Source organism: Scyliorhinus canicula, chromosome 21, assembly GCF_902713615.1.
Source record: "Scyliorhinus canicula chromosome 21, sScyCan1.1, whole genome shotgun sequence".
Taxonomy (NCBI): domain Eukaryota; kingdom Metazoa; phylum Chordata; class Chondrichthyes; order Carcharhiniformes; family Scyliorhinidae; genus Scyliorhinus; species Scyliorhinus canicula.
The window spans coordinates 20,380,326-20,406,128 of NC_052166.1; the positions used below are offsets into that span (position 1 = coordinate 20,380,326).

The 25,803-nt window shown below is 46.5% G+C and overlaps 1 protein-coding gene across 3 annotated transcripts in view; it reads right to left on the reverse strand.

Moving 5' to 3' along the window:
- The window catches only part of LOC119955872, a 163,189-nt gene that overhangs the window by 41,223 nt on the left and 96,163 nt on the right, over window positions 1–25,803 (reverse strand). For all 3 annotated transcript variants that reach the window (XM_038782515.1, XM_038782514.1, XM_038782516.1), the window contains one exon: window positions 13,479–13,520. In XM_038782515.1, the coding sequence (XP_038638443.1) occupies window positions 13,479–13,520 (42 nt within the window). The remainder of the gene's footprint in view (window positions 1–13,478; window positions 13,521–25,803) is intronic.

Genomic DNA, 25,803 nt, shown 5'->3' on the forward strand with positions numbered 1-25,803 from the left:
AAGCATAAAGGCTTTCATTCCATCAATGTTTAACTGGTGTGTGATCATCGGAAGCACATAATGCTCACTGGGAATTCCCAAGATTCATACATCTTGAGACACTCCCATGTGCCTCAGATATTTAAAAGTCCCGAGTGTCTCGGGGGATGGCTGCTTGGGGAATAAGGGGTACCTGCTGAAATGCTGGCCCATGAATGACATGTATGCATCAGCCTCAGAGTGGCTCAGAAGAGTGTTGCAACAGAGGGAACAGCTCCACACAGCCCTAATTGAGAAGATCATTGGTACTCTGATGATCTTCTGACGTTTAGATGCTCAGGTGGCACATTCTTATCCCAAATCATCGTTGTATTTTGCACCCTTCATAACCTGGTGCTGCAACACAGTGATCCCTTGCCAGAGGTATAAATGGGGGAGGTTAACAGCCCCTTACAGGAAGAAGGGCATGAGGGCCAGGAGCCTGAAGAGGCTGATGAGAGTCAGCTTCCACAAGATGAAGCCATTGAGAAAATATGACATGAAAGACATACCAATTTAATTTACCAGATTCCAGGCAGAGAAAAGTGAAGGCAAGGGAAATGGCTATATTTCTCATGCTCCTGAATGCTATTCCATTGCATTACAAAGGATGTCCAACCAGTTACATCGAGAGTGAGTTCTACATTCAGACTTGTACCTTCCAGCCTCATGATTCAGCAGGCCACGATCTTTCAGGTGGTTAACGATGCACCCTGTAAGTATTCGCTCTGGGAAGTTAAAGTTGACACAACAGTGAGAACACTGTGGCAACTTGCTTGATGCAGTCATGGGCCAAGTTATTGACAAACTACAGCGGCCAATGAGATGAGACTTTTTTTTCAGGATTTCATTCTCCCTTCCAGGTCTTGTCCTTTAGCACTTCCACCAAGGGGACACAACTTTTAAAAAAAATAATTTATGGGATGTGGGTGTTGCTAGCTAGGCCAACATTCATTGTCCACAGCAAACTGTACTTGAAAAGGTGGTAGGAACTGCCTCTTTGAACCACTGCAGTCCATGTGGTGTAGGTGGACTCACAGTACTGTAAGGGAGAGAGTTCCAGGATTTTGACACAGCGACAATGAAAGAGCAGCGATTTATTTCAATGGAAGGATAGTGAGTGGCTTGGAGGGGAATGGTGTTCTCATGCGCCTGCTCTCCTCGTCGTTCTGGATGCTAGTGGTCGTTGTTTTGGGAGGTGCTGTCTAACAAGCCTTGGTGAGTTCCTGAAGTGCATCTTGTAGATGGTACACATTGCTACCACTGTGCTTTGGTGGTGGAGGGAGTTGATGTTGGTGGAAGGGATGCCAATAAAGCATGTTGCTTTGTCCTGGTTGGTGTCAACCTTCTTGATTGTTGAAGCTACACTGATCCAGGCAAGTGGAGAGTATTCCATCACATCTAACTTGTCCCTTGAATATGGTGGACAGGCTTTGGGGTGTCAGGGGGTGAGTTACTTGTCCCAGGATTCCTAGCCTCTGACTTGCCCTTGTAGTTGAAGAATTTACATGGCTAGCCCATTTCAATTTCAGAGTATACTTGTGGAGCGCCTCCTCCAGTGAGCTGTTTAATTGTCCACCACCATTCACGACTAGTTGCAGGGCTGCAGAGCTTAAATCTGCTGCTGATGCCTCAAGGCTGCTGAGCGTCCTCACACGATGGTGTGCCATGATTTGAAGGGATACAAGCTCAGTAAGCACCACTTCCAATAAGGATTTTAACACATCTTCATGATATCACACAAAGGTGGAGAAACTATCTTCAGTGAGGGTGCCATCACATGAATGTGAATCTCACAAAGGGAGATTATCACGGTGGATGGCTAAAACTCAAAACAAGAGGATTCGTATGTACATAATCACAATTTTGGTTGACCAATCCATTCACAAACATCAAACATGTAACAAAAGTGCAAAGTGTTTACAGCGTTTGCACACCTGTGATCCAAAAGTGATTTCAATATTTTTTCATTTCCTAACTCTACCACTACACTTGGGTGCAGTCCTGACATCTGCAGCAGAGGTGTAAGCGGCCTGATCACTATTACATCCTGATGTCTGTGGAGGGCTTTGGCCTGTTAAGGGTTAGGGACTGCTCAGGGGCAGATGCACCCTCCTCAGCCTGATTGACTGGAGTGGATAGGGTCACAGTCAGAAAGGATTCGGAGTGGCTAGACATTCTTGGAAAGTCCCGAGTTGAGGCCCCTGAGATGAACAGCTGAAGCTCATTCTCTCTGTGGGAACCCTGACTCTATGAGGAGAAGGGGCACCTGGAGGTAGATCAGGGTGCCTCGTCCCTCTCTTGCCTAGATATTGATGATGCCACACTAATGTGTGTAACCATCGAGTCCAAGGCCAAGCGTAAATCTGGCAAAAGCTGTTGGACCAAGTTCTCCATGGTGGTCGCCAACTTTCCCATGGTGACCTTGGGTTCCTCGCATGTCAGAGCCACAACATCAGAGAGAAGGTGGATGGCCTCCTCCATCCTTCACCCCAGTCTGCTAAGTGACTGCCACATCCCTGCCTGATGGGCCACTGCATGTTCTGGCATCTCCAACATCGTGTTGGTGTAGAAGTGGATTTCATTTGGAACTTCGCTGATAGGGTTAATATAACAGTTCTGAAAAGCTCTGTGAAAGAGATGTCAACAGGTCAAGGGATGAAATAAAGGGAGTGTGTCTGACCGTATCTGTAAAAGCAAAGATGTCAAAAAGGCAAAGAATGGAATGAATGGGAACCGTTACTTTATTGCAGAGATAAACATAATTAAGCTCGTTTGACCAGTTGGAACAATTAAACATTGAAATGTAAGGGGGACTGTCTTTGGAGTGAGTTGAGCCATATGGCCATGGGATACAAAAACCTTTGTATTAATATTGATAGTGACTTGTGCTAATGATTATGTCAAAAATAACCTCCCGACCTCGAAGAATAATTCCATATATGTACATGTTCTGGATCCTTGCAAAATCATAGGTGTATCTAGGAATTTAAAGGGACCACCTCTAAACTGTGATTGTATAAAGAGACAGTCCATATTTTGGACTTTGGCACTTCTCGAAGGTGGTTACCCGACTGCTTAGAGATTTGTCCCGGCCGTAAATAAACGAATATTCGTTACTGACGTGTTCGAGTGTTTTACTTCTGGACTGACGATCAGATACGTGAAAGCGCAATTCACATTTGGTGGCCCGTACGGGGATCTCCAGAGGGGTCTGCGCAACTAACCGGCGTAATCGACTGAGCTCGTTCAAAGTAGAGGACGAATTTGGCCCCCAACGTGAGTAAAAATTTGTTTTCCACCTTGGTATTCGCCTACTACCAGTTTGATCGTTGCTCAGCCTTGCCGTTGGTTTGTCGAGAAGCCTCTGCGAGATCCAGGTCAGTCCAGCGAACCCGTTTTAAAGAGGGTAAGTGAGTGAACCCTGTGGTTATCGTCTCTAGGGGCAGCCTGGGACTGCCGCCGTGATTCCAGGCAGCGTTCGCTGGAGTTACGGGCGGGGTTGCCAGGACTGCTAGGGGCAGCCTGAGGAGCCGCCGTGATTCCAGGCAGCGTTCGCTGGAGTTATGGGCGGGGTTCTCAGGACTGCTAGGGGACGGTTAACGGGCTAGGGGCAGCCTGGGACTGCCGCCGTGATTCCAGGCAGCGTTCGCTGGAGTTACGGGCGGGGTGGCCAGGACTGCTAGGGGCAGCCTGAGGAGCCGCCGTGATTCCAGGCAGCGTTCGCTGGAGTTACGGGCGGGGTTCTCGGGACTGCTAGGGGACGGTTAACGGGCTGTGGGCTCCGGACGGGACTGCCGCCGTGATTCCAGGCAGCGTTCTCTGGAAGTTACGGGCGGGGTTCTCGGAGCCTATCCCCCGGTATAACCCATACCTTCACCGAAGAATTTTACCTACTTACCCCTTAATAGCATTGGTGTCCTGGGTCCTGTGTTATTAAGGAAGTGAAGTAAGCTAATAACCACTTAAAATCTGGTCTTCTTGAGTTGAATTAGCTGTTTAAACTCGGCTGCTTTCCTTGTCTTTCTCCAGCAGGCTGTGTCTCTCTCTCTCTCTCTCTCTCTCTCTCTCCTGTTGCTGTTGCAGAGTGCTGGTGCTTCTGCTCCCTGGGTTTATATTCTCTTTCGAAGAGTTATTAAGTTTTAACGACTGTATTGTATATGGGCTTGTTTCACTTTGATAGTTTAAAAGTATCTTTGATGTAAACATCTTACTACAATTCGTTATTCATTTCAGGCATATCGTCTCCTCTCAGATTTGATTTAAAAAATGCTTTTGTTTCAATAGTTAACTTTTATTTCTGTGATTTCAAATCGTTTAATTTTCCAATTGTCCCCAGTTCATAACTTTGCCTTTGATTTTGACTTAAATGATGTTTCTCGTAGCCAAGTCATCTCCAATTTTCTTTTAATTAACTTGATGTTCGTAGAATTTTACCCCTGAAATTGACACTAAATTCGACTGAGCATCTTCCATTCTTTCCAGCTGTTTACTAAGAGAGTTTATTTCAATTAAGGTGTGAAACTTTGCTCTTAGCTGTATGCTAAAATTTAACTTGGTTGTGACTTGAAAGACTTGCCTGTTTTAAACATTCCTCACGTAATGCAATTGAAACTCTCATCCATGCTTTTCAGATGCTTTCTGAGATAGTTACATTCCATGAAGGTGTGAGCCATTGTTTCTGCTGAAGCCTGCTTGTGAGCAGGAATCTGCATTTTATAACCCTGCTCTTTGCAGCTGCTATTAACCTTTTGTGGGCTCTTAAACCAGATATTGCCAGACTTTCATGTTTCAAATGACACATTTTTCTGTATTATCAAGAACCCACCGCAAAGAAATTAATTGCCTTGTGGAGGGAATACTGTCAGTTAATGAAAGATGCATCTATACTGGCTAGCTGGCAGGAAAATGCCTCAAAATTGGGTATTGGCCTCACTGAAGGGGGAATTGTTAAAACAGTAGAGGTCTTAAAAAGGGAATGTAAAGAATATAAGAAACGTAAGAATGCTACTCCTCCCCCCGGCGCCGGTCAGCAATGCGAAGCAAGGTTGGGGGGAGGGGGACGATGGGGATGAGGAACATCTGTTCAATTGCGGGGGACGTCAGAAGCCCCCACAGCCCCCACAGCCCCCCACAGCCACCTCCGCCACCGCCCCTGGAATGTGATCAGTATTATGAGTAACTCAGTATGTTCAGAACTACATTGGTCTCAGAATAAACAGATAAAGGATTTGTGCTGGGCAGTTTCGAAACTGCTGCGTTGAAATTGACACTGCATGGCTCCGCAGGGTCCTAGTGCCCGCTGATCACAAACAGTCACTAGCAGAACCACACAGCCTGCAATCGGCTGCTAATATTACCCTCCAACAAGATATCACTGTCTATAGTTCCCATTCTGTTACGGCCCTTTTGGGACGGCTACAGACTCAGCATCTCACGATGGCTCGTCAGAATAGATATGAGATTGCTCTCCTTAATAACCCAAAGGTCCAGTTTGCCCACTGCACCACTATCAACCCTGCTGACTTTTTGACGCATCCTCCCACAGACATGCTCGACCCAACTCATGACTGTCTGCAACTGTTGCAGGAAGTCTCCTCGGTTCGAGACGACCTCTCCGATATACCCATCCCGAGTGCAGATTGTTCCTTTTTCACCGATGGAAGTTCTTCCGTCGGCGAAAGGGGGGATAGACAATCTGGCTATGCAATCATCAATCAAGACGGTGACGTAGTAGAAGCAGCAGCATTTGAAGTTCCCTTTTCTGCCCAACAGGCAGAATTGTTTGCGTTAATACGAGCATGCATATTGGCACAGGGGAGGAAGGTTAATATTTATACAGATTCCCGATACGCCTTCGGGGTAGTACATGATTTCGGGCAATTATGGAAAAACAGAGGATTTCTAACCTCCGCTGGTACACCCATCTCACACCAGCAGTTAGTAACCCAGTTATTGCAGGCCCTTATGCTCCCAGACAAGATAGCGGTGATAAAATGCGCAGCGCATACAAAAGGCACAGGACTGGTGGAAACGGGCAACAGGAGAGCGGACGAGAAGGCAAAAGAAATTTCTAAATCTGGCAAACTAATGGTGCCTAGAATGATGAGGCAGACTAAAACCCCCCCGGAAAAGTCTCCCTCTGAAAAACCTATGCCAACCATTGCTGACATAATCCAAATGCAGGAGGACGCTCCTGCAACTGCTGTAAATATGTGGAAAAACTTAGGATGTATATATGATATCGAAAATAAGCTGTGGGTCACCCCGGTAGGACAAACATGTATGACCGATGCATTAGCAGCCTGGGTGACCGAATGTGTACACTTTGCAACTCACTGTGGAGCTCGTGCTACAGGGGACATATTGTTAAAAAGCTGGTGGCACCCACGACTGCAAGAAATGGCCCAACAAATTAGCAGTCGGTGCCTAATCTGTCAACAGCACAACCCCGGTAAGGCCGTCCCCTGTGATCCTGGCACAACCCCCTTACCTGAGGGTCCATTTGAGACCCTGCAAATGGATTACATTGAGTTGGAAAGATGTCAATGCTATAAATATGTGTTAGTCATTGTGGACACTTTTAGCAAATGGATCGAGGCCTACCCGACTACAGATAACAAGGCCTCGACAGTAGTTAAGGTGTTAATGCGAGAAATTGTTCCGCGATTTGGAATTCCAGCCCGACTGAGCTCTGACAATGGTCCCCACTTCATAGGTCAGATCAATAAGGAATTCTGTGCTCTGCTAGGAATAAAGCAACAGTTTCATTGTGCCTACAGACCACAAGCCGCTGGAGTGGTGGAAAGGGCTAATCAGACTCTAAAGACTAAACTCGCTAAACTACAAGCAGACACTGGGGCCACTTGGCTCAAACTCCTGCCTTTAGCACTCTTCCAGCTACGTGCCACTCCCGCAGGAAAAACTCGCCTAAGCCCAGCGGAAATACTATATGGCAGACCCTTTCGAACGCCTTGGGACAGCAGTGTTCCACGGAATGTTCAATTCCATTACATGACTACCGAGATGGCTAATTATATATTACCACTAACTAGAATTTTGAAAGGATTACACTCCCGAGTTCGTGCCACCCAGGAAGAAGTCCCCTCCATTACTCATGACGTCTCCATCAACCCTGGGGATTATGTCCTAATTCGAAATTGGACACGTAAGGGTTTGGAACCTCGATGGGAGGGTCCCCTACAGGTTCTACTCACTACCCCCACTGCAGTAAAAGTGGAGGGCCGGAACGCATGGGTACATATGCACCATTGTAAGTTAATTAAGTATCCATGATGTTCTAAACTTTTCCTTTAAGTCCTAGGAACACGAGTACCAGGATGAAGTCCCTCTTCACCGTCACAATACTCGCCACCCTGCTCTCTCTCGCTGCATCCGGAAGAAGGAGATGCCCGTATGGAAGCCGACGTCCACCCCTGTGCCGAGAAGGAACCCCACGATGTGGAACAACGACAGATCTCCGATGGATCACCACGGCTATCAAAACCTGCCCAACCACCGTTCATCCCGACGACCAGAAGCCCCGATTCCGGACTACGTACATGGTTCTGATCTACGATCGCCGCACATGCCGGTGGAACCACCGGTGCATTGATAAGGACAGGGTACAAATTTTACCATCAAGGACTACTCACCCCTACTCGCCTTCCAGAAGGAAGCGGGCAACGCACCATGTAACGGCAAATTCTTTTCTGTTTATGTCCTATGTCTATGCTAAGAAAGTGGGTGTCTCCTCTTGCTGGGTATGTACACAGGTCCCGACCCATGCCCATGGAGGCATTCCCTTGATATCTGTTCCTTTCTCGATCGAACAGACGGCTGCATGGGTTATATTCCAGACAGTTCAGAGAATATCACGCGTCTGGTAACCCATATCAGAGATGGAGTACAGCGCTTGCGACTCGCCGGTCAGGCTGACTGGTGGAGCTGGATGTGGTCCAATTCTTGGGCCACTTACCTGTTCCATGGGCTCATTATCTTCGTTACCATCTGTTTGTTGCTCTGTATCATAGCTACTGGTGTGAAATGCCTATGCAACCGTTTGGGTGCCGCTGCATTACCACAGATGCTTCAGAGATCCGCCCTAGACGAAAGAGAAAAACTGGTTCCACCTACCCCTGACCTATATGAGGAAGTGGCATCCTGCCGGAGCCTAGTAGAGGAGGAGTACCTCCGCCTCGCTCTCATTTCCATCTAAAGTATCCTGAGTGTTATGTGATCAAGGAATGATCAAAGGGGGGAATGTAGAAGTGGATTTCATTTGGAACTTCGCTGATAGGGTTAATATAACAGTTCTGAAAAGCTCTGTGAAAGAGATGTCAACAGGTCAAGGGATGAAATAAAGGGAGTGTGTCTGACCGTATCTGTAAAAGCAAAGATGTCAGAAGGTTATGGGATGGAATATAGGGAGTGTGGCATTGGTACTAATTAATGTTCTGACCCGTATCTGTAAAAGCAGAGAGGTCAAAAAGGCAAAGAATGGAATGAATGGGAACCGTTACTTTATTGCAGAGATAAACATAATTAAGCTCGTTTGACCAGTTGGAACAATTAAACATTGAAATGTAAGGGGGACTGTCTTTGGAGTGAGTTGAGCCATATGGCCATGGGATACAAAAACCTTTGTATTAATATTGATAGTGACTTGTGCTAATGATTATGTCAAAAATAACCTCCCGACCTCGAAGAATAATTCCATATATGTACATGTTCTGGATCCTTGCAAAATCATAAGTGTATCTAGGAATTTAAAGGGACCACCTCTAAACTGTGATTGTATAAAGAGACAGTCCATATTTTGGACTTTGGCACTTCTCGAAGGTGGTTACCCGACTGCTTAGAGATTTGTCCCGGCCGTAAATAAACGAATATTCGTTACTGACGTGTTCGAGTGTTTTACTTCTGGACTGACGATCAGATACGTGAAAGCGCAATTCACATTGGCGGCCACTCTGAAGAACATCATTTGATTTGGATTCAATGAGTGCCTGGTCTACCAACAGCCCTGGGGTGTCCCTGTCTCCGACTGCTGTGGGAACTTGTCAGTGAGGTGCCCTCCAGTAGGTGACCCTGAGCCTAACAGCACCTAATAGGATTCCTACAGTGCAGGAGCAGGCCATTCGGCCCACTGAGGCAGCACTGACTCTCTGAAAGAGCATCTTACCGAGGCCCACTACCCTGATCTATCCCTGTAATCCTATACTGTCACCTGCACATCTTTGGACGGGAAGGGGAAATTTAGCATTGCCAATTCACCTGTACTTCTTGGCACTGTGGGAGGAAACTGGAGCTTCCGGAGGAAACCCACAGACACAGGGAGAAAGTGCAAACTCCACACAGACAAGTCACCCAAGGTCCTGAATTGAACCTGGGTCCTGGGCGCTGTGAGGCAGCAGTGATACCCATTGTACCACTGTGTGCCCCAGTCTAGAACCAAGCTCCACCAAGGCCCCACCTGGGTTGGTAGAAGTGCTGGTGAGCGCAGAGGTGGTTGTTCCTCATCTGGGGTGGTGTGCGGGCTGAGGCTTATATTGGCTTTCCTTGTCTCTCTAGATCTCCTGGTGCCAATAAAACAGAGAGGAGAGTTTTAGTTCATGTGCAAGCAGTATACATGACTTCACATCACTCACTGTATATGTCAGGATGCAATGTACTCATGGGAGTTCATACTAGGTTGCTGGGACAAGCTGATCTCCCCTTCCCTACAGGAACGATCGCTGTCCTCTCCAGCCAGTTGGCAGTATTTCCCTCAAACTGGGTGAGGGGAACAACATAGACCGTCCCTTCCTCAGTCTGAGGTCATTCACATTATTGTGGGCCAGCTTGCCCTGGATGAAGACAAAAGAAAGGAATGTGATGGGACGGGATGCAGCACAGGTTGGGAACATGCATATACACCTCTTATGGGTAGTGAGCCCACCCAAGAAGGGGCGGAGTATGCAGTGTGACCAGCACGATAGATAAGATGTGGTGATACCCATCAGTATGTGTCAAACTTTATTTTGACCATTTGATCCGAGCTGAATAGCTACAAGGATCTCTTCTGAGGACAAAGTGGAGTACAGCATAAAGAGGATGTTGACCCAGCCATAGCTGTTGCAGACAAGCTACATTGGATGTGTGAAGATGGCTCAGGACAGGTGTGAAATATCACGATGGCAGATCTCCTGGTGAGAGTAGCTACAAGCAGGAGCAGTAGGAATCTCACACAACTGAACATGCAGGAAGGACCAGTGTTATTTAAAACATTGGGGCGCGTGCCTAATCCAAGTCTTTATGTTGTTTGCTAATGCGTTTGTACTACCACCAGCAACTGACTATAGTGGGGAGGACTGCCTGGCAGAGCAGGGGTGATCTTGTATGAAATTACCTTTCAGTGCACCCAACCAGCTAAGCAGGTTGTCACACTACTGAGAACGGAGCCAGTTCAGTTTAGCTAGTCTCGATTTTCTGGAGGCGTTTACCATAGCAGTGACTGTGATGCTTTAATAGTTAAACATACAACAGAACTTGAGTAACAGCAACACGATCAAAACAACATTGAAAGTAACAGGTTATACCCTACTTGCGCATCATGGGAGAACCTTTGGGGTTCAAACAAACAGTTGTCTTGTTAAGAAGTCTCAAGGTTCTCTCAAACTATTCCTTGTCCTCTTCATCGGCAGAACGATCTCCAGGAAACAGAATGGACACCTGCATTTTCCATTCTTGGCCAGTCGCTTTCGCTGTCACCACCCCAGACCATCAAGTATGACATTCCCAGTGGGACCAACAGGGAGGCATGACTGACTGCGGTGTAGAATATGACAACATTCCAGCAGCTACATTAATTAGCCCATGAGAGTCATAGTTGAAGGAATCATCAACTACCTACAGGTTTCTGGTTGATTTATTCTGGCTGTTGTTACAACTATACAAAAAATTGGTGCTTTCCATTGTTATTTCAAATTGGAAAAGCTGACAGGATGTGATGCAACAGGGTAATGTAGCATAGCAATTATCGAACTGGTAATCCACAGGGGTACATTAACACCCTGGAGATTGAGGGAATTTAAATCTGTGAGAGGATGAGTGTGTGTATGTGAGGGTGAGTATGTGTGCGTGTGTGAGGACGTATGTATGTGTGTGAGGATGAGCGTGTGGGAATGTGGGCGAGTGTGAGAGAGGGTGATGAATGTGTGAGTGAGAGAGGGTGTGAGCGTGTGAGTGAGAGAGAGAGGATGGTGAGTGTGCATGAGAGGGGGGGTGAGTGTGTGAGAGTGGTGTGTGTGTGTGTGAGAGAGAGGGTGGTGAGTTTTTGAGAGAGGGAGGGTGGTGAGTGTGTGAGAGAGAGGGGGGACTGTGAGAAAGAGGGGGCAATTGTGCTTGTGTGTGAGAGAGAGAGATGAGAGAAGTGTGTTTGCAAGGGGGGGGTAAGTTTGTGTTAGAGAGAGTGGGGTGAGTGTGTGAGAGAGAGGGGTGAGTGTGTGTGGGAGAGAGGGGTGAGTGTGTGTAAGAGAGAGGGGCAGGTATGTGTGTGCGAGAGAGGGGTGAGTATGTGTGCGCGAGAGAGGGGTGAGTGTGTGTGTGCGAGAGAGCTGAGTGTGTGTATGAGAGAGGGGGTGAGTGTGTGTGTTAGAAAGAGGTACGAGTGTACGTGTGTGAGAGAGGGGCGAGTGTGCTTGCAAGAGTGGGGTGAGTGTGTGTGAGAGGAAGGGGCGAGAGTGTGAGAATGGGGCAAATGTGTGCGAGAGAGGTGTGAGTGAGAGACGAGAGTGTGTGTGTGTGTGTGTGTGTGTGTGAGAGAATGTGAGAGAGACATGAGAGTGTGTGAGGGAGAGATAGATCGAGTGTGAACAATATTAGAATCGGCTTTCCAGCATCATTCCTTGGCTTGAGTACTTTTTAATGATTACCAGATTAAGATATGCAGAAATATAGCCAGAAAATACTTGTTTTCATTTGATTTCTGTGTTCGTACCCATTTCAGGGCAAGAAAAAGGAGTGTCAACATTATGAGAATGCTTAAGGTTCCTTGTGCCCATGGTAGGGGTTCCAAGGCTGGAAATCTTTGAGAAAACCTGAGTTAGAGAATTTCTTTGGCCCGTAACTTCCTCAGAGTGGCAATCTCTGGTGGATTACCACTCTCATCACTTGCCTGTGCTGGCATTCCGAAGCCCCTGTTTCGCCCAACCTTCCTCACAGGCTGGGTGAGACAGGAGCAGCAAATCTTGGCCCCGGCAGTAGCTGCCGTAAAGGGAAGGTTTAAAGGGACAATTTACAAGTAGCAGGTAAGTTATAAAATTTAGGGAAGGGTGGAGGGGAGGGAGAGGGGTCACTCTGACAGGGGGTGTAAGGCTGGTGATGATGGGTGGTTTGGTGGATCCCCTGGGGTGGGGGGGTCGTGTTTGTAAGAGGTGGCCCGTGTTACTCTGGAGTTAGAGGCGGTATGGTTGTGCAGTGGTTAGCACTGCTGCCTCACAGCGCCTAGGACCCGGGTTCGATCCTGGCCCTGGGTCACTGTCCATGTGGGGTTTGCACATTCTCCCCGTGGCTGGGTCTAGGTGTTTAAATAGTTACTGTGGAGTTAGAGACGGTATGGTGGCACAGTGGTTAGCACTGTTGTCTCACGGCGTCGGGGACCCAGGTTCGATCCTGGCCCTGAGTCACTGTCCATGTGGAGGTTGCACATTCTCTCGCGTCTGTTTGGGTCCACACCCCCACAACCCAAAGATGTACAGGGTAGGTGGATTGGCCATGCAAAATTGTCCCTTAATTGGAAAAAAAGAATTGGGTATTCTAAATTTATTTAAAAAAATAAGTTTTGTTTTCCTTCTACCTCTTTCAGAGTAACAGGGTAAAACTGGCAGAACCATGTGGTCTAAATCGCTTCTGTCAGATGGTTCCCAGCGTAATTGTCCAGAGGAAATTAACGTTTCTGGGCAATGCCAGGTAAACCCTTACATGGGAACTTCCTAGAGAGATTCCCAGTCATCATCATATGGGTATCCCTAAATGCGATGTTGGGGAACATGGAGGTATGGACCATTGTTATCCACCGAGTCCTTTATTTTCAGGCAAATGTTCTGGTGTCACTGCAGCCTTCTAAATTTGCTCACTTGCAAACCATCTTTTAGATAGCTTGAATTCAGTAGTACCCCAATCAACTGCCAGGGTTACTAAATTCATACCTTCTCCATATCTCACAATACTTGGTGTCATCAACATTCAGAAAACTTCAACTTTCAGAATTTACGCATTTATGTGACAACCTGCACCACTTTGTTCAATTCATGATTAAATTAATTAACTACTTTCCATCATTTTAGTATCTGCTATGACCTCAAAAGTTGACAGTGTGGAGGCTACTGACATGAGCAAATTCACAGCAGAGACAGAAGTTGGGTTTCTTTAGATAGAAAAATGTCAACAATTTGTAAAAGAACATGGGTTGTATTTACCTGAATGTCATCATGCTTTGTATCAACCCCTGGCATTAACACCTGCAAAGGACAGAATCATTCAAATGTAAACCAAAATATAATACTTAAAATACTTATCTTGACGTAGACATTTGTAAGTAGGGCAAAAGCAAAGGCCACTGATGTATACATAATTCTACTCATGGTCTCTAGATATAGACTCAAATAAAGAAAGCAAAGTAAAAACTTGCATTTATATGATTCTTTTCATGACCTCAGGAAAATCCCAAGGGCGCGATTCTCCCAAAACGGGAGAAATCGTAAGGCTGGCGTCAAACCCGGGCGGGTTTGACGCCAGCGCGCCCCTTCCCGACCGGGAACCGATTCTGGTCCCCGGTCGGGGCTAGCAGCCCGACGCCGCAAGCTCCGGCATCACGGGCTTAACGAATTTCGTTAAGCCCGCTTGCCGGAGTTAGCGCCGGCTGACGCGTCATATGACGTCAGCCGCGCATGCGCGGGCCGGGATGCCCCTCAGCCGCCCCGCGAATGGATACTGCGGGGCGGCGGAAGGACAAATAGTGCGCAGGCATCGGGCCCGCTGCCCGCGATCGGTGCCCACCGATCGCGGGCCCATGGCACCCTTGGCACGGCCGTGGTACTGCCGTGCCAATCGGTGCCATGGTTATAAAAAGCGAGTTGTTCCCGCCGTTTTTACGAACGGCCAGACCAGGTCTGTTTGCCGTTCGTAAAAACAGCGTAAAGGGCTGGGACTTCGGCCCATCGAACAGCTGTGAATCGCTGCCGGCCGTAAAAAAACGGCGGCAGCGATTCGTGTCGGGAGTTGGGCGGGGGGGGTGGGGAGAATAGCGGGAGGGCGGGAAAAATGTCGGGAAGGCCCTCCCGCTATTCTCCGACCCGTCGTGGGGGTCGGAGAATTTCGCCCCAAGTGTCTCAGAATTTATTTTCCTTCATTAATGGAAAGTGGACATTGCCAGCATTTAATTGCCCAACCTTAATTGCCCTTGGACAGAGTAGGCCATTTCGCAGGACATTTAAGAGTCAGCCACTTTGCTATGGATCTGGAGTCACATGTAGTCACAAACCAAGTAGGATGGCAGATTTCCAGGGCATTCTCGAGTTAGATAGGGTTTTACAACAATCAACAATGGCTTCATGGTCATCATTAGACATTTAATTCCATATTTCATTGGATTCAAATTTCACCATCTACCATAGTGGAATTTGAAGCCAGATTCTCAGAGCCTGGTCCCTTGGTCTCTGCATTCCAAGCCCAGCAGCAATAACACTACGCCTTCCCCTTGAATGAATGAAATACTGACATATACAAGAACTTGAAACTCTGGAAGGGAGAGCTGGCGGATTGGGTAAAAGGTATGGCAGCAAATGAACAGTGGGAACCATTGACCAAATATGATATTAAGGAGCCCTTGAAAAACTGTCAAGTGCGAATCGGGGGGTGGGGGGAACTCTCCACAGGTTGCAGTCATACCTGGCACACAGGTAATTAGAGGTCAATCATCTCAGTCCCAGGACATCGCTGTAAGAATTCCTCAGGATGGTGCCCAAGGCCCAACATTCATGCTTGGGCTGATATATGGCAAATAACATTTCTGTCACACAAACCCCACTTTTTCCACATTGTTATTAGATGCCAGTTGTAGCTGTAGTGGATACAGCTTGGATACAGGTGTGGTCAGTTCTATAGTACAAGCCTTCAGTACTATTGCTGGGATGTTGTCGGAGCCCATAGCTGTTGCAGTATCCACTGCCTTCAACCTTTCTTGATATCACGAAGAGTGAATCAAATTGACTTAAGACTGGTATTTGTGATGCTGGGGGCTTCAAGAGGAGGTTGAGATAGATCATTACTTGGCACTTCTGGCTGAAGATGGTTGCAAATGCTTCAGCCTGATCTTTTACACTGATGTGCTGGGTTCCACCATTATTGAAGATGGGGGAGATATTTGTGCAACTTTCTCTCATTAGTTGTTTAATTGTCCAACACCATTCACTACTGGAGCCAGTAGATGTAGTATATTTGGATTTCCAAAAGGCATTCAATGAGGTATCACACATAAGATTAAGACATAAGTTAAGAGACCTTGGATTGAGAAGGTATAATGGCATGGATAGAGATTGGTTAATGGACAGGAAACAAAGAGCAGGGAATAAATGGGGCTTGTTCAAGTTAAAAGACTGTAACTAGTGGGTGCATCAGCTATTTACAATCTACTTTAGACCAGGGCATACTAGTAGTGTGTGTATGACTGCTGTAGTGTTTTAAAAATTCTGATTTCAAAGGCAACTATTTTTTTGGGAGGCGGAGATGCAGTTAAAACATTGTAAAAGCTTGGGCTAATGGATTTTTGTTTGGATTAAGACAGTTCCATGTGGAGTAGTTAATTAGATACATTGGGCCGGAATCTCCGTTTCTGAGTCTAAGTGCTGACGCCAACATGGAATTTCACATCAGAAAAATCGGCACCACTCTTGCACCGATTCTGCTACCGGTGAGGGGCTAGCACCGGCGCTGCATGGAACACCATCGAAACCCATGAAAAACGGTGCGAGAATCACCGGGTCCATGATGGACACTCGCAGGGCTGACAAAATGCAGCCGCGCTTAAACAATACATCCACCCCCCCCCCCCCACACACACATTGATCGGGGCCGAAAAGATGAGTCAGGTTGTGCACTCGTGGGGGAGGGGGGTCACCTACACGACCCAGGGCACCAGGTTTAAAGCGGCTGCGGTAATGGCATTGCGTACCCGTCCACCCCGACCCCACAGTCCACCTCCTGACCACCCTCCACCACTCCCCCAGCCCTGGAAGAATCCCCCGACCAGCTGTTGGCGAAGTATGGCGGTGCTGGACATTGTCTATATGCCTTCTTTCTCAGCAGCCACCACACCAGGTTCACGATTTGTGAGAGCACACATGGACAGCACTGTGGGGAATTCAGCCCATCAGAGGCGGAGAATCGCAGGTCGGCCCACTAATAATATGCAAACGGTGTTTCAACTGCGCACCGCGTGCGTCACATTGAATCCATTTTCGGGGAGGTGGAGCATCACGATTCACCGTCAAACCGCCGCCTGCAGCGATTTTGGTGTTGGGAGCTATTCTCTGCCTGATTACGCACCCTGATTTCAGCATCAGTCAACAGAAAATCCCGCCCATTGTGTTTCAGCTTGGTAAAATGATGTAACTAATGGGAGGAGCTAGAGAATCAGGCATTTTAGCAGAGAAGCAGGATTGTGCAGTTTTCCTGAAAGTCAAACCATGTTCTGACAGGATTCAGGTCTATCTCTTAAAACAATCTCAAAGTACATTTCTTAAGCAAGTATGCTGGGTCTGCTAACTGTATTTAAAAATAGATCGAGGGCAGAGATGGTTTTGTTGTTTGAGTGGGAATAAAGATAGTAGTTAAAGTTATTGCGTCACTGTATTGATTAGCATTGTTTAAGGGATAAAAGCTATTTTCTTGTGTGAAAGATTAAACATATTTTAATACTGTGTTAGTATTAAAGTTTGTTTTAATCTATAATTTCCCTATTTTGCATGAAATCACTCTTCGGGCAAGGCATCCTTTTCTCAGTCTTACAAAATTAAAATAAAATTTTGGTGATTCTGTCCAGTATCCTAGCCACTGTTGGGATCTGGTCCAGGATTTTAATAGATTATAGAGCAACTGCATTTTTTCCACCCCAACAATTTGCAGAAACACCATGTAAGTCGACCTCCTTTTTCAGCCATGACATACTATACTAATATTAGTAGTCAGCTTCAAAGTTTTGCCCTGCAAACGCATGTTTTACTTACTATATAACTGGCTGCGAGGAATCAATAATTTGCAAAGATGTTCAGGAGTTTAAGATACCCACACAAAGCAGACCCCGTTTGGCGAACAACAAAGAGAAATAAAAATTCCAACAAAACTAACAAAGTCGCTTCATGAAATGAAAATGTTTAGTGCTGCAGCACAAGACTAAGATCTCTCAGATTACCAAAAGACTCAATGCCAAAATTGCAGTGCCCAGCATATCATCATCAGACAGCAGCAAATAAACAATCTATTATTCCACTCAGCAACATGGATGAAAAGCCCATGAATTTTGATAGTTCCAGCAACCAAACCATGGAGTGGTAAGGTTCAAAAACAAATCTATTGAAAATTACAGGGCACGAGAAGCAAAGATTCCCAGTGGTACTAGTTTGCATGGCCAACGGAAGGAAATTTAAAAAGGGTATCAGAGGTTATGGAGAGAATGGGGATGAGAAACATATCAGCCATGATTAAATGGCGGAGAGCAGACTCGATGGGCTGAGTGGCCTAATTCTGCTCCTATGTCTTATGGTCTTATTATAGCCTTTGGTATTTTTCAAATGCAAAGCCATGCCGAAAATCAAGTTCCTTGCAGGTAATTTGGGGAAGCCCATGTGTGGAATCGGTGGTCTATATAATGAATGCAGTTTATTAGTATGGGACATGTTCAACTCCCAAATAACCAATGAGATCAAGAGGGACCTGTGAAGAAATAACGGATCCACATATTTGCAGTTGAACCACAGGATGTGTGCTCCAACAAACCACCATTGATCATGTTCACACTGAACAATAGGTTGAGGGGGGAGAAAAAAATGTTTTGTGTGGTTTTGTCATCAAATTGTTGGATGCTAATAGTACATAAACTGTCATCAAGTCATTCAAAACATGCAGAATATCTAATTCAATGGATGGAGACGAAGATTATTCTTGTGGAGGGCAGATTCTAAAACCAAAAGTTCCACATCTGATCCATATTGAACCCTTAGGATGATGCTGTAGTCAAAGTCACTCCGAATGAATTTGCTGAACTCTTTGCATCGGATGCCAAAGAGAACTAATTTGACCGGTTTTAAAATGTTTTCATTGTGGCTAAAGTTATCTTTGTGCAATCGGTTTTCTCAATAAACTGTGCCAATTTAATTTAAAATGAATTACTGACTTTTTGAAAAATTTCAAAATGGTGACTACCCACATTGTAAGGTGTTGGTTAGTTTGGTAGGTCTTGAGAAGACTTCATAGTCACACATAGGCAAGGTTTTATTTAATCTAAGAACTATTTACAAATGTACTATAAAGGCTACAAGCCAGGTATATATGCCAACATCTATGGTATATTGACAAAGAGACTGAGAGTAATGTATTCCCATTTGATAACGATAAAAAGCTAGGTGGTAATGAAAATTATGAGGAGGACACAGAGATATAGGGTGGAATTCTTCTTCCACTCACGACAGCAGGATTCTCCAATCCTGCTGCAGTGAATGGGAGATTTGGCTGAGCGCAAAATTCCCTGTCCTCGTCAGCAGCAGTAATGGAGAGGACTCGCAACAGAGAATCCTGGCTATAGATAAAGTGAGTGGGCAACAAGCTAGAAATGGAACATAATGTGGAGAAACTGTGGGTGCACTCACGTAAGGAACACAAATGTTATCACACATGACATGTCAAGGAAGCTTATCCTCTGCCTTGTGTTGGGTATGACTTCTGCAAGCTGAACCTCTGCTGATCTCTTCTCTCTGTAGAGTTGCAAGTCTGTGAGCAGCGGGCTTCAGGCGTTGGTGTTCCTGCTTGGTCCACCTCTCAGTTACAATCAGAAACAGTGCAAGTGGTACCCATGTTGATCTGATAAATCAAAGCTCCAAAGTACAGGTCAAAACCTCAAACCTCTAGTGTAGGTGTACAAGTACTGAGAATAAACCCTTTCACACAAGTCAGAAAGCAACTGGGAGTACCAAGTAATCATTGGCATATTTTTCCTGTCATGCTTCAGCCCAAGTTGCCACTGTGCTCTTTTCTTGCTTTCACTGGTGAGTTCCTGGAGGCTCAAGAAACACTTGCATCCAAAGATGAAGTAGAAATTCCATGTCAATCTGGCTTTAACTGAATGATTAATTTAAGCCAATTCACAGCACTCGCGTCTTCCAAGGTGATTGCGTGCACATAGCTTAACAGATGGGAGCAAATGTGGAAGTCAACAGGGCGATCCATGCTTGGATTTTTTCCGGTTTAATATTGAACTCAACATCCAATCCCACCCATTATTCCACGTGAAAAATCCTCCCACACTTACCTGGATCTAGCAGCTCATTTTTCAGAATTTCTCTCCATAATGCAAACATTCATTCACCATATCTGAGGAGTCAATTCGATGAGAATTCTCAGAAGAAATTATTTCAATCTTAATTAGAGCACTAAACTCCATTTGGGAAATTCAAATTCTAGGTTAGGTAACGAGAGGTGCATGTTGAAAGTCCAAAGTGGATACTGCATCTCATGAGTCTACAAAAGCTCCTTCACTAAGGTTACATAATAGACTGTGCACACATTATAATCTCAGGCCTCTCATTTTACTTTCTTAAGACAATAACAGTCTGAAAGAACAAGAGAATGCAGCAACTAAAACATGTATATGTACTGAAGAGAATGGAACAGCAAAATGGCAAACCCTGAATTCTAAAATGAGATGAACTATTAACAAAGTTAGATAAGCTCAAACTTCCCAGACCAGAAATAAGTCTGTTAAGGAAGGAAACCTCATCAGAATGATTATAGAGAAGGTAAACTCAGAATACCACTTCAAATTAGGGAGGGGAATTATAATTATTGTACATAAATTTAACTTCACAAAAAGAACATTTGAAGCAGATTTGAAGAACATCTTACTTAAATGTTTGAAAGAATCTACCAGACAGCATTGAAGAAACCAATGAAACAAAAATCAGGCAAGTTCCACAATGGGGGTGCTGAATGGGGTTGGAAAGAGGTCTGCTCCGCCAAATTACCACCTAGGCGTTGAACGTAAAAATATCCTCTTGCTCTCATCCAAAAGTATGAAATAAATTGCAAAACAAACAAGTGAATTAACCACTGCAGAACTTACCAGACCAGTTACTAGGAAGTAGTAAAAAGTTATAACCATCTTGTATGATAGTTCACACACCACTGTGGCTTACAGATGCACACTACATTGCTACATTTACTGACATGGGGCATTACTGTCTACACAGGAAAACACAGAATTTCAAAGCTGACAAGCTATAAAGCCAATTCATATAATTTATATAAGTTAGTCATAATAATCTTTGAAGCACTTCCTTTCTGCTAAATCACCACCAACCTTTTTCTTGGTATCAAAATACTCTGAATGGAGAATGCTTTTTCCTGTTTGCAAGTAAAAATAATATTCCCATAAAACACATTCCTATTTTAAATGTACTTGTGAATTAGAAATAGAAAAAATTAGAAATTAAGAAAGCACAATTTTAAATTTACACAAATGCAGGCTCTTGCAGCAATGTTTATAAACAACAACCACTTCAAACAGAGTTAAGTAGTGTCAATTTCCAGCTGACCACTTCAAAATCACTTAATCGTGAAGGGAGGTGATTGGAAAGCACTTAGGGCGCAATTCTCCGCACTCACGACGGTGCGGAGAATAGCGGGGTTCGTAAATTTTACGGGCACGCAAGTCTGACGCCCTCCCGCTATTCTCCCCCCCCCCACGCCCGACTCGAAACTCTGCCGCCGTTTTTTTACGGCCAACAGCGATTCTCAGCTGTCCGATGGGCCGAAGTCCAAGCCCTTTACGGCTGTTTTTACGAACGGCAAACACACCTGGTCTGGCCATTCGTAAAAACGGCCGTAAAGTCCCGATTTTGAAAACCATGGCACCGATTGGCACGGCAGTACCACGGCAGCGGGTCCGATTCCCGCGCACTCTTTGTCCTTCCGCCGCCCCGCTGTATCACTTCGCGGGGCGGCTGAGGGGCATCCCGGCCCGCGCATGCGCGGGTTTCGCGCAAATGCGCGATGACGTCATCTGCGCATGCGTGGGTTGGAGTCTTCCAATCTGCGCATGCGCGGCTGACGTCATGTGACGGGTCAGCCGGCGCAAACTCTGGCAAGCGGGCTTAACAAAATTCGTTAAGCCCGCGATGCCGGAGTTCACGGCCGCGGCATACTAGCCCCGACTGGGGACCAGAATCGGTTCCCGGTCGGGGAGGGGGAGGCTGGCGTCAAACCCGCCCGGATTTGACGCCAGCCTTACGATTTCTCCCTGTCTGGGGCCTTTAATTCTGTATGAAGTGGGTTAGAACCTGTCAATCAAAGATTATAAACATTGTGGAGCACTTCAGGGCAGTGAAGGAAGATGAATGAAGCAAAGCTAACAGCTGTGTATATGTGGAATCACAGCAGAGTGAGGGAAATTAATGGTTTGCAGCTCAAGTATCTGAGGGGTTGAAACACAGCTGACTGGTTTCTCTTTCCACAAATTGACACCTCGAGCGGGATTCTCCGATTGCCGACGCCAAAATCACATTCGACGATTGGGTGGAGAATCCCTTTTGACGCCGAAATCGAGAGCGGCGGCTGTCTTCAGATGCTCCGCCCCCTCCAAACCGGTGAGTACGCCGCATGCCGTTGGGACGGCCTCAGGACGTAACCTGAAGGCCTTCCCTCGATGCTCCGCCTCTGGTGGGCCGACTTCCTGATGGCGTGGATCACATGTTTCGTCAACCTCCCGTGGCGGCTGCAGACTGTCTCCAGCACCGCCAGTCGGGGGTGGGGTAGGGGAAGTCTTTCCGCTGGCCAGGGGGGGCTTCGGCGGGGCTGGGGGGGGACTGGTGGGGGTGGCAAGATGGTTACGGGAGGCACTATCTGGCAGGCTGGGTTCGCCATATCCACAATATGGGGTGTCATATTAGAACATACAGTGCAGAAGGAGGCCATTCAGTCCATCGAGTCTGCACCGACCCACTGAAGCCCCACATGCACCCTCTCCCCGTAACCCAAAAATCCCTCCTAACCTTTTTTGGTCAGAAAGGGCAATTTATCATGGCTAATTCACCTAACCTGCACGTCTTTGGACTGTGGGAGGAAACCGAAGCACACATGGGGAGAACGTGCAGACTCCACACAGACAGTGACCCAGCAGGGAATCAAACCTGAGATCTTGGCGCTGTGAAGCCACAGTGCTAATCACTTGTGCTACCGTGCTGCTATTCTACGGCACGACCGCTGCAGGTCGCCGCCATACGCATGTGTGGCCACAGAGCCGGCAATTCTCTGGCCGTGTCTGCAGGGAAAGCCGGGCGGAGCATGAGTGTAGGGGCGCCGCCGACTTTTTGGTCGTAATACTAGACACATGCTAGACATAGACTTAAAGTCAGAGAATCCAGCCCTCAATGCTTTCTGTGTCTGAGTCAGCAAGTACATTGTTCAGATGAATCAACAGAAGTGTTTTCATTGCCTCGTCTCGATTGTTCTCTAGCTTCCAGTCCGGGGTCTCTTTTCGGGGAGGTGGCCTGTCAGGGGTCTTTTTTCTGAGAGGTGTCTTTATTTAGGGGGTCTTCAGAGGAGTGGGGTGGGCGTGGGGTGATTGGCCATCGGATATACTTTGGCCTACTGCGAGGTCCACCACATCAGGGTCACGCTGTCCATGCCTGCAGTAATTCTCGTCCACATGATTCCCAGCCCAGAGGGTGGGAGAATCACCTGGGCCAAGAGAATATGGTACCTGGCCTGCTAAGTGGATGCAAATGGATCATTAACACCCATTTGTATTCCTCCTGTTGGAGGACGGGCAGGAACTCGATCGCGCATCAGCAGGGGGTAGCACCGTAAATGGATCGACATCCGCTGCCGATCCTGTTTTTTTGCGAAGCTGGATTTTCCGATGTAGCCATCTCAGATAGCCAACTGCAAAGATCCATGGTAATTATGGCCAACCCAGGACTCTCACACACTCAGAGCTCGTGTGCGTATTTGCCACCCAGATGGCTAGACGCGATCGAAACCCCCCGCTCGTTTGCATTCTAACGGCCCATTTCCCCAGAACAAAAGGACTGTAGCATGGTGGTTAGCATAAATGCTTCACAGCTCCAGGGTCCCAGGTTCGGTTCCCGGCTGGGTCACTGTCTGTGCGGAGTCTGCACGTCCTCCCCGTGTTTGCGTGGGTTTCCTCCGGGTGCTCCGGTTTCCTCCCACAGTCCAAAGATGTGCGGGTTAGGTGGATTGGCTATGCTAAATTGCCCGTAGTGTCCTAAAAAGTAAGGTTAAGGGGGGGGTTGTTGGGTTACGGGTATAGGGTGGATACGTGGGTTTGAGTAGGGTGATCATTGTTCGGCACAACATCGAGGGCCGAAGGGCCTGTTCTGTGCTGTACTGTTCTATGTACTCAGGTAACCGATATAGATGCAGACTAACTGGCACCACTCCCTTTGCTAAGGTCAATGACCGCTCAGGACACTCCCAGCCATCAAGGCACTCGCCCCTTTATTGAGCAAAATCGAAGGCAACGATCAAAGCCTGTCGAATTATTGGGTCCAATGCTAAGGACCGCCCCAAGTGCGCGAAATCCCAGAGGGATAAAAAGAGACACAGCCATGTGATTGGTCTCTCTTGGCCCCGACCTACGCCTAAAACCAAGTGTAGCATTACAACCAGAAGACAAGTTCAAGACCAACGATCACTACCAGACAGTTGAGGCCAGCAGAAACGAAGCCACTTCTTCTACCCAGCCATGCAAGATCCAAACAAAGGCCTTGTTCATCTGCAAAGAGCCGATTGCGCTGAAGTTAATTATAGGTTATTGTAGTTGTTAGCTGTAGTTTAACTTGTAGTGTTTGATGTTGCATGTCGAAGTAATCCTTGTGTGTAAATAAACTATCTTTGAACTTGAACAGACTAACTGGTTGTTTGGTCTTTGATCGATATCCGGTAAAGCCTTCTGGTGGTATCATTTGATACCTAGCGACTCTGAAAAGCAATATTATCATTAATAACTGCCATATCTAGTTAATTTGGCAACATTATTGGTGCCGATTGGTGGGATAGTATTCCACTCATTAAAAAGAGCAACATTATTGGTGACTCCGGTGCCGATGGGCAACATGATTGTCGATATCTGACGGGACTCGACCTAGAAGTGATTTTGTCACTCCGAGAGAACCCACAAAACTTTGCATTAGAAATCCAATTGAGGAAAAGTGAAAGAAACCATAAGTGTAAGGTCCGTATCGATCAAATCACCAAGATTCGGAAGTGTGTATTAACCTGCATGCGTACTAACAGGGATATAACGTAAACTCATTAGATTTTGCATGAAACTATCGTGAGTATTGTGAACCTGAAAATAGCCTAGCCCATACCCGCTGTTCGAATCCTCGCCTTATTCCCCCTGTCCCAAATTGACGGTAGGAAAAGAGAAGTTAGAAGCAGAGCAAAAGAGAACTTAGAGGTAGGAGAACAGAGATTAACGGTAGGAGAACAGAGATTAACAGTAGGAGAACAGAGATTAACGGTAGAAAAACAGAGATAATAGTAGCAATGGCCAGAAAAGCAATGGACCTCTTAATGAACCCACAGGAACCTGAGGTCGCAGCGACCAACAGAGCAGAGCAGTGCCCCATATGGAAAGAGTTGAGGAAGTATTTGAAGTGAAAAGGATGGCCTCTTTGGTCCGAGTTTTTTTCAAATGATGAGTCAGGTCCAGGAAGCATAGGACAAACCTGGTGGGACAACCTAAGTGAGGTACCTAAGAAGAATGCAGAGAAAGTTCGTACGCCGATGGCAATAGTGTCCTGTTTGGCACAGTTGCGAGGCACAGAGGACAGCTAGTTGAGAAAGAGAAGAATGAGGGAAACTATCGTGAATGTGAAAAGAATAATGAGCAACTCTGGGAACAGTTGGCAGCTGAAGATAAAGAGATGGCTGATGTCAAACGGGCACACCAATCTCGTTTAGTTCACCTTAGCAGCTTTCAGACCCAGTACGATAAGGCCTACCAAGATACACAGCGCACAATTTAGGTACAAGAGACAGAACAGCAGGTAGCACAGTTAACAAGACAATGTGCAGATTTAAAGGCAGCTTTACGAACGCTCCAACACTCCACTACAGAACAGATAGAGATCAGTAGATCATGCGAAATGTAGTCGACAAATAGATAAGTTGCAGTCTCTACTGTCAGTGCAAAACGGATTCAGAGATACCTTTGGACAAAATTTAGATGAGGAGAATGGACCCAATTCGCAAGAACTAAATGAAACCGCCCATAGATATGTGGAGAATACCGAAAATCACAACAGAGCCCCCCAGGACCCGAAAAGGAAAGCACCCGCACCATTGACTGCACACACCCTCATGAATCCAGTCACCACACAGCGCAAGTCATCGGATCGGGATGAGCCCGATTTCTTTTACACAACCCACTAACCATCACCCAATTGAGAGATGCCTGTGCCAAAATTGAACCATTCAAACCCACCGCACACCCACATAATATCTTTG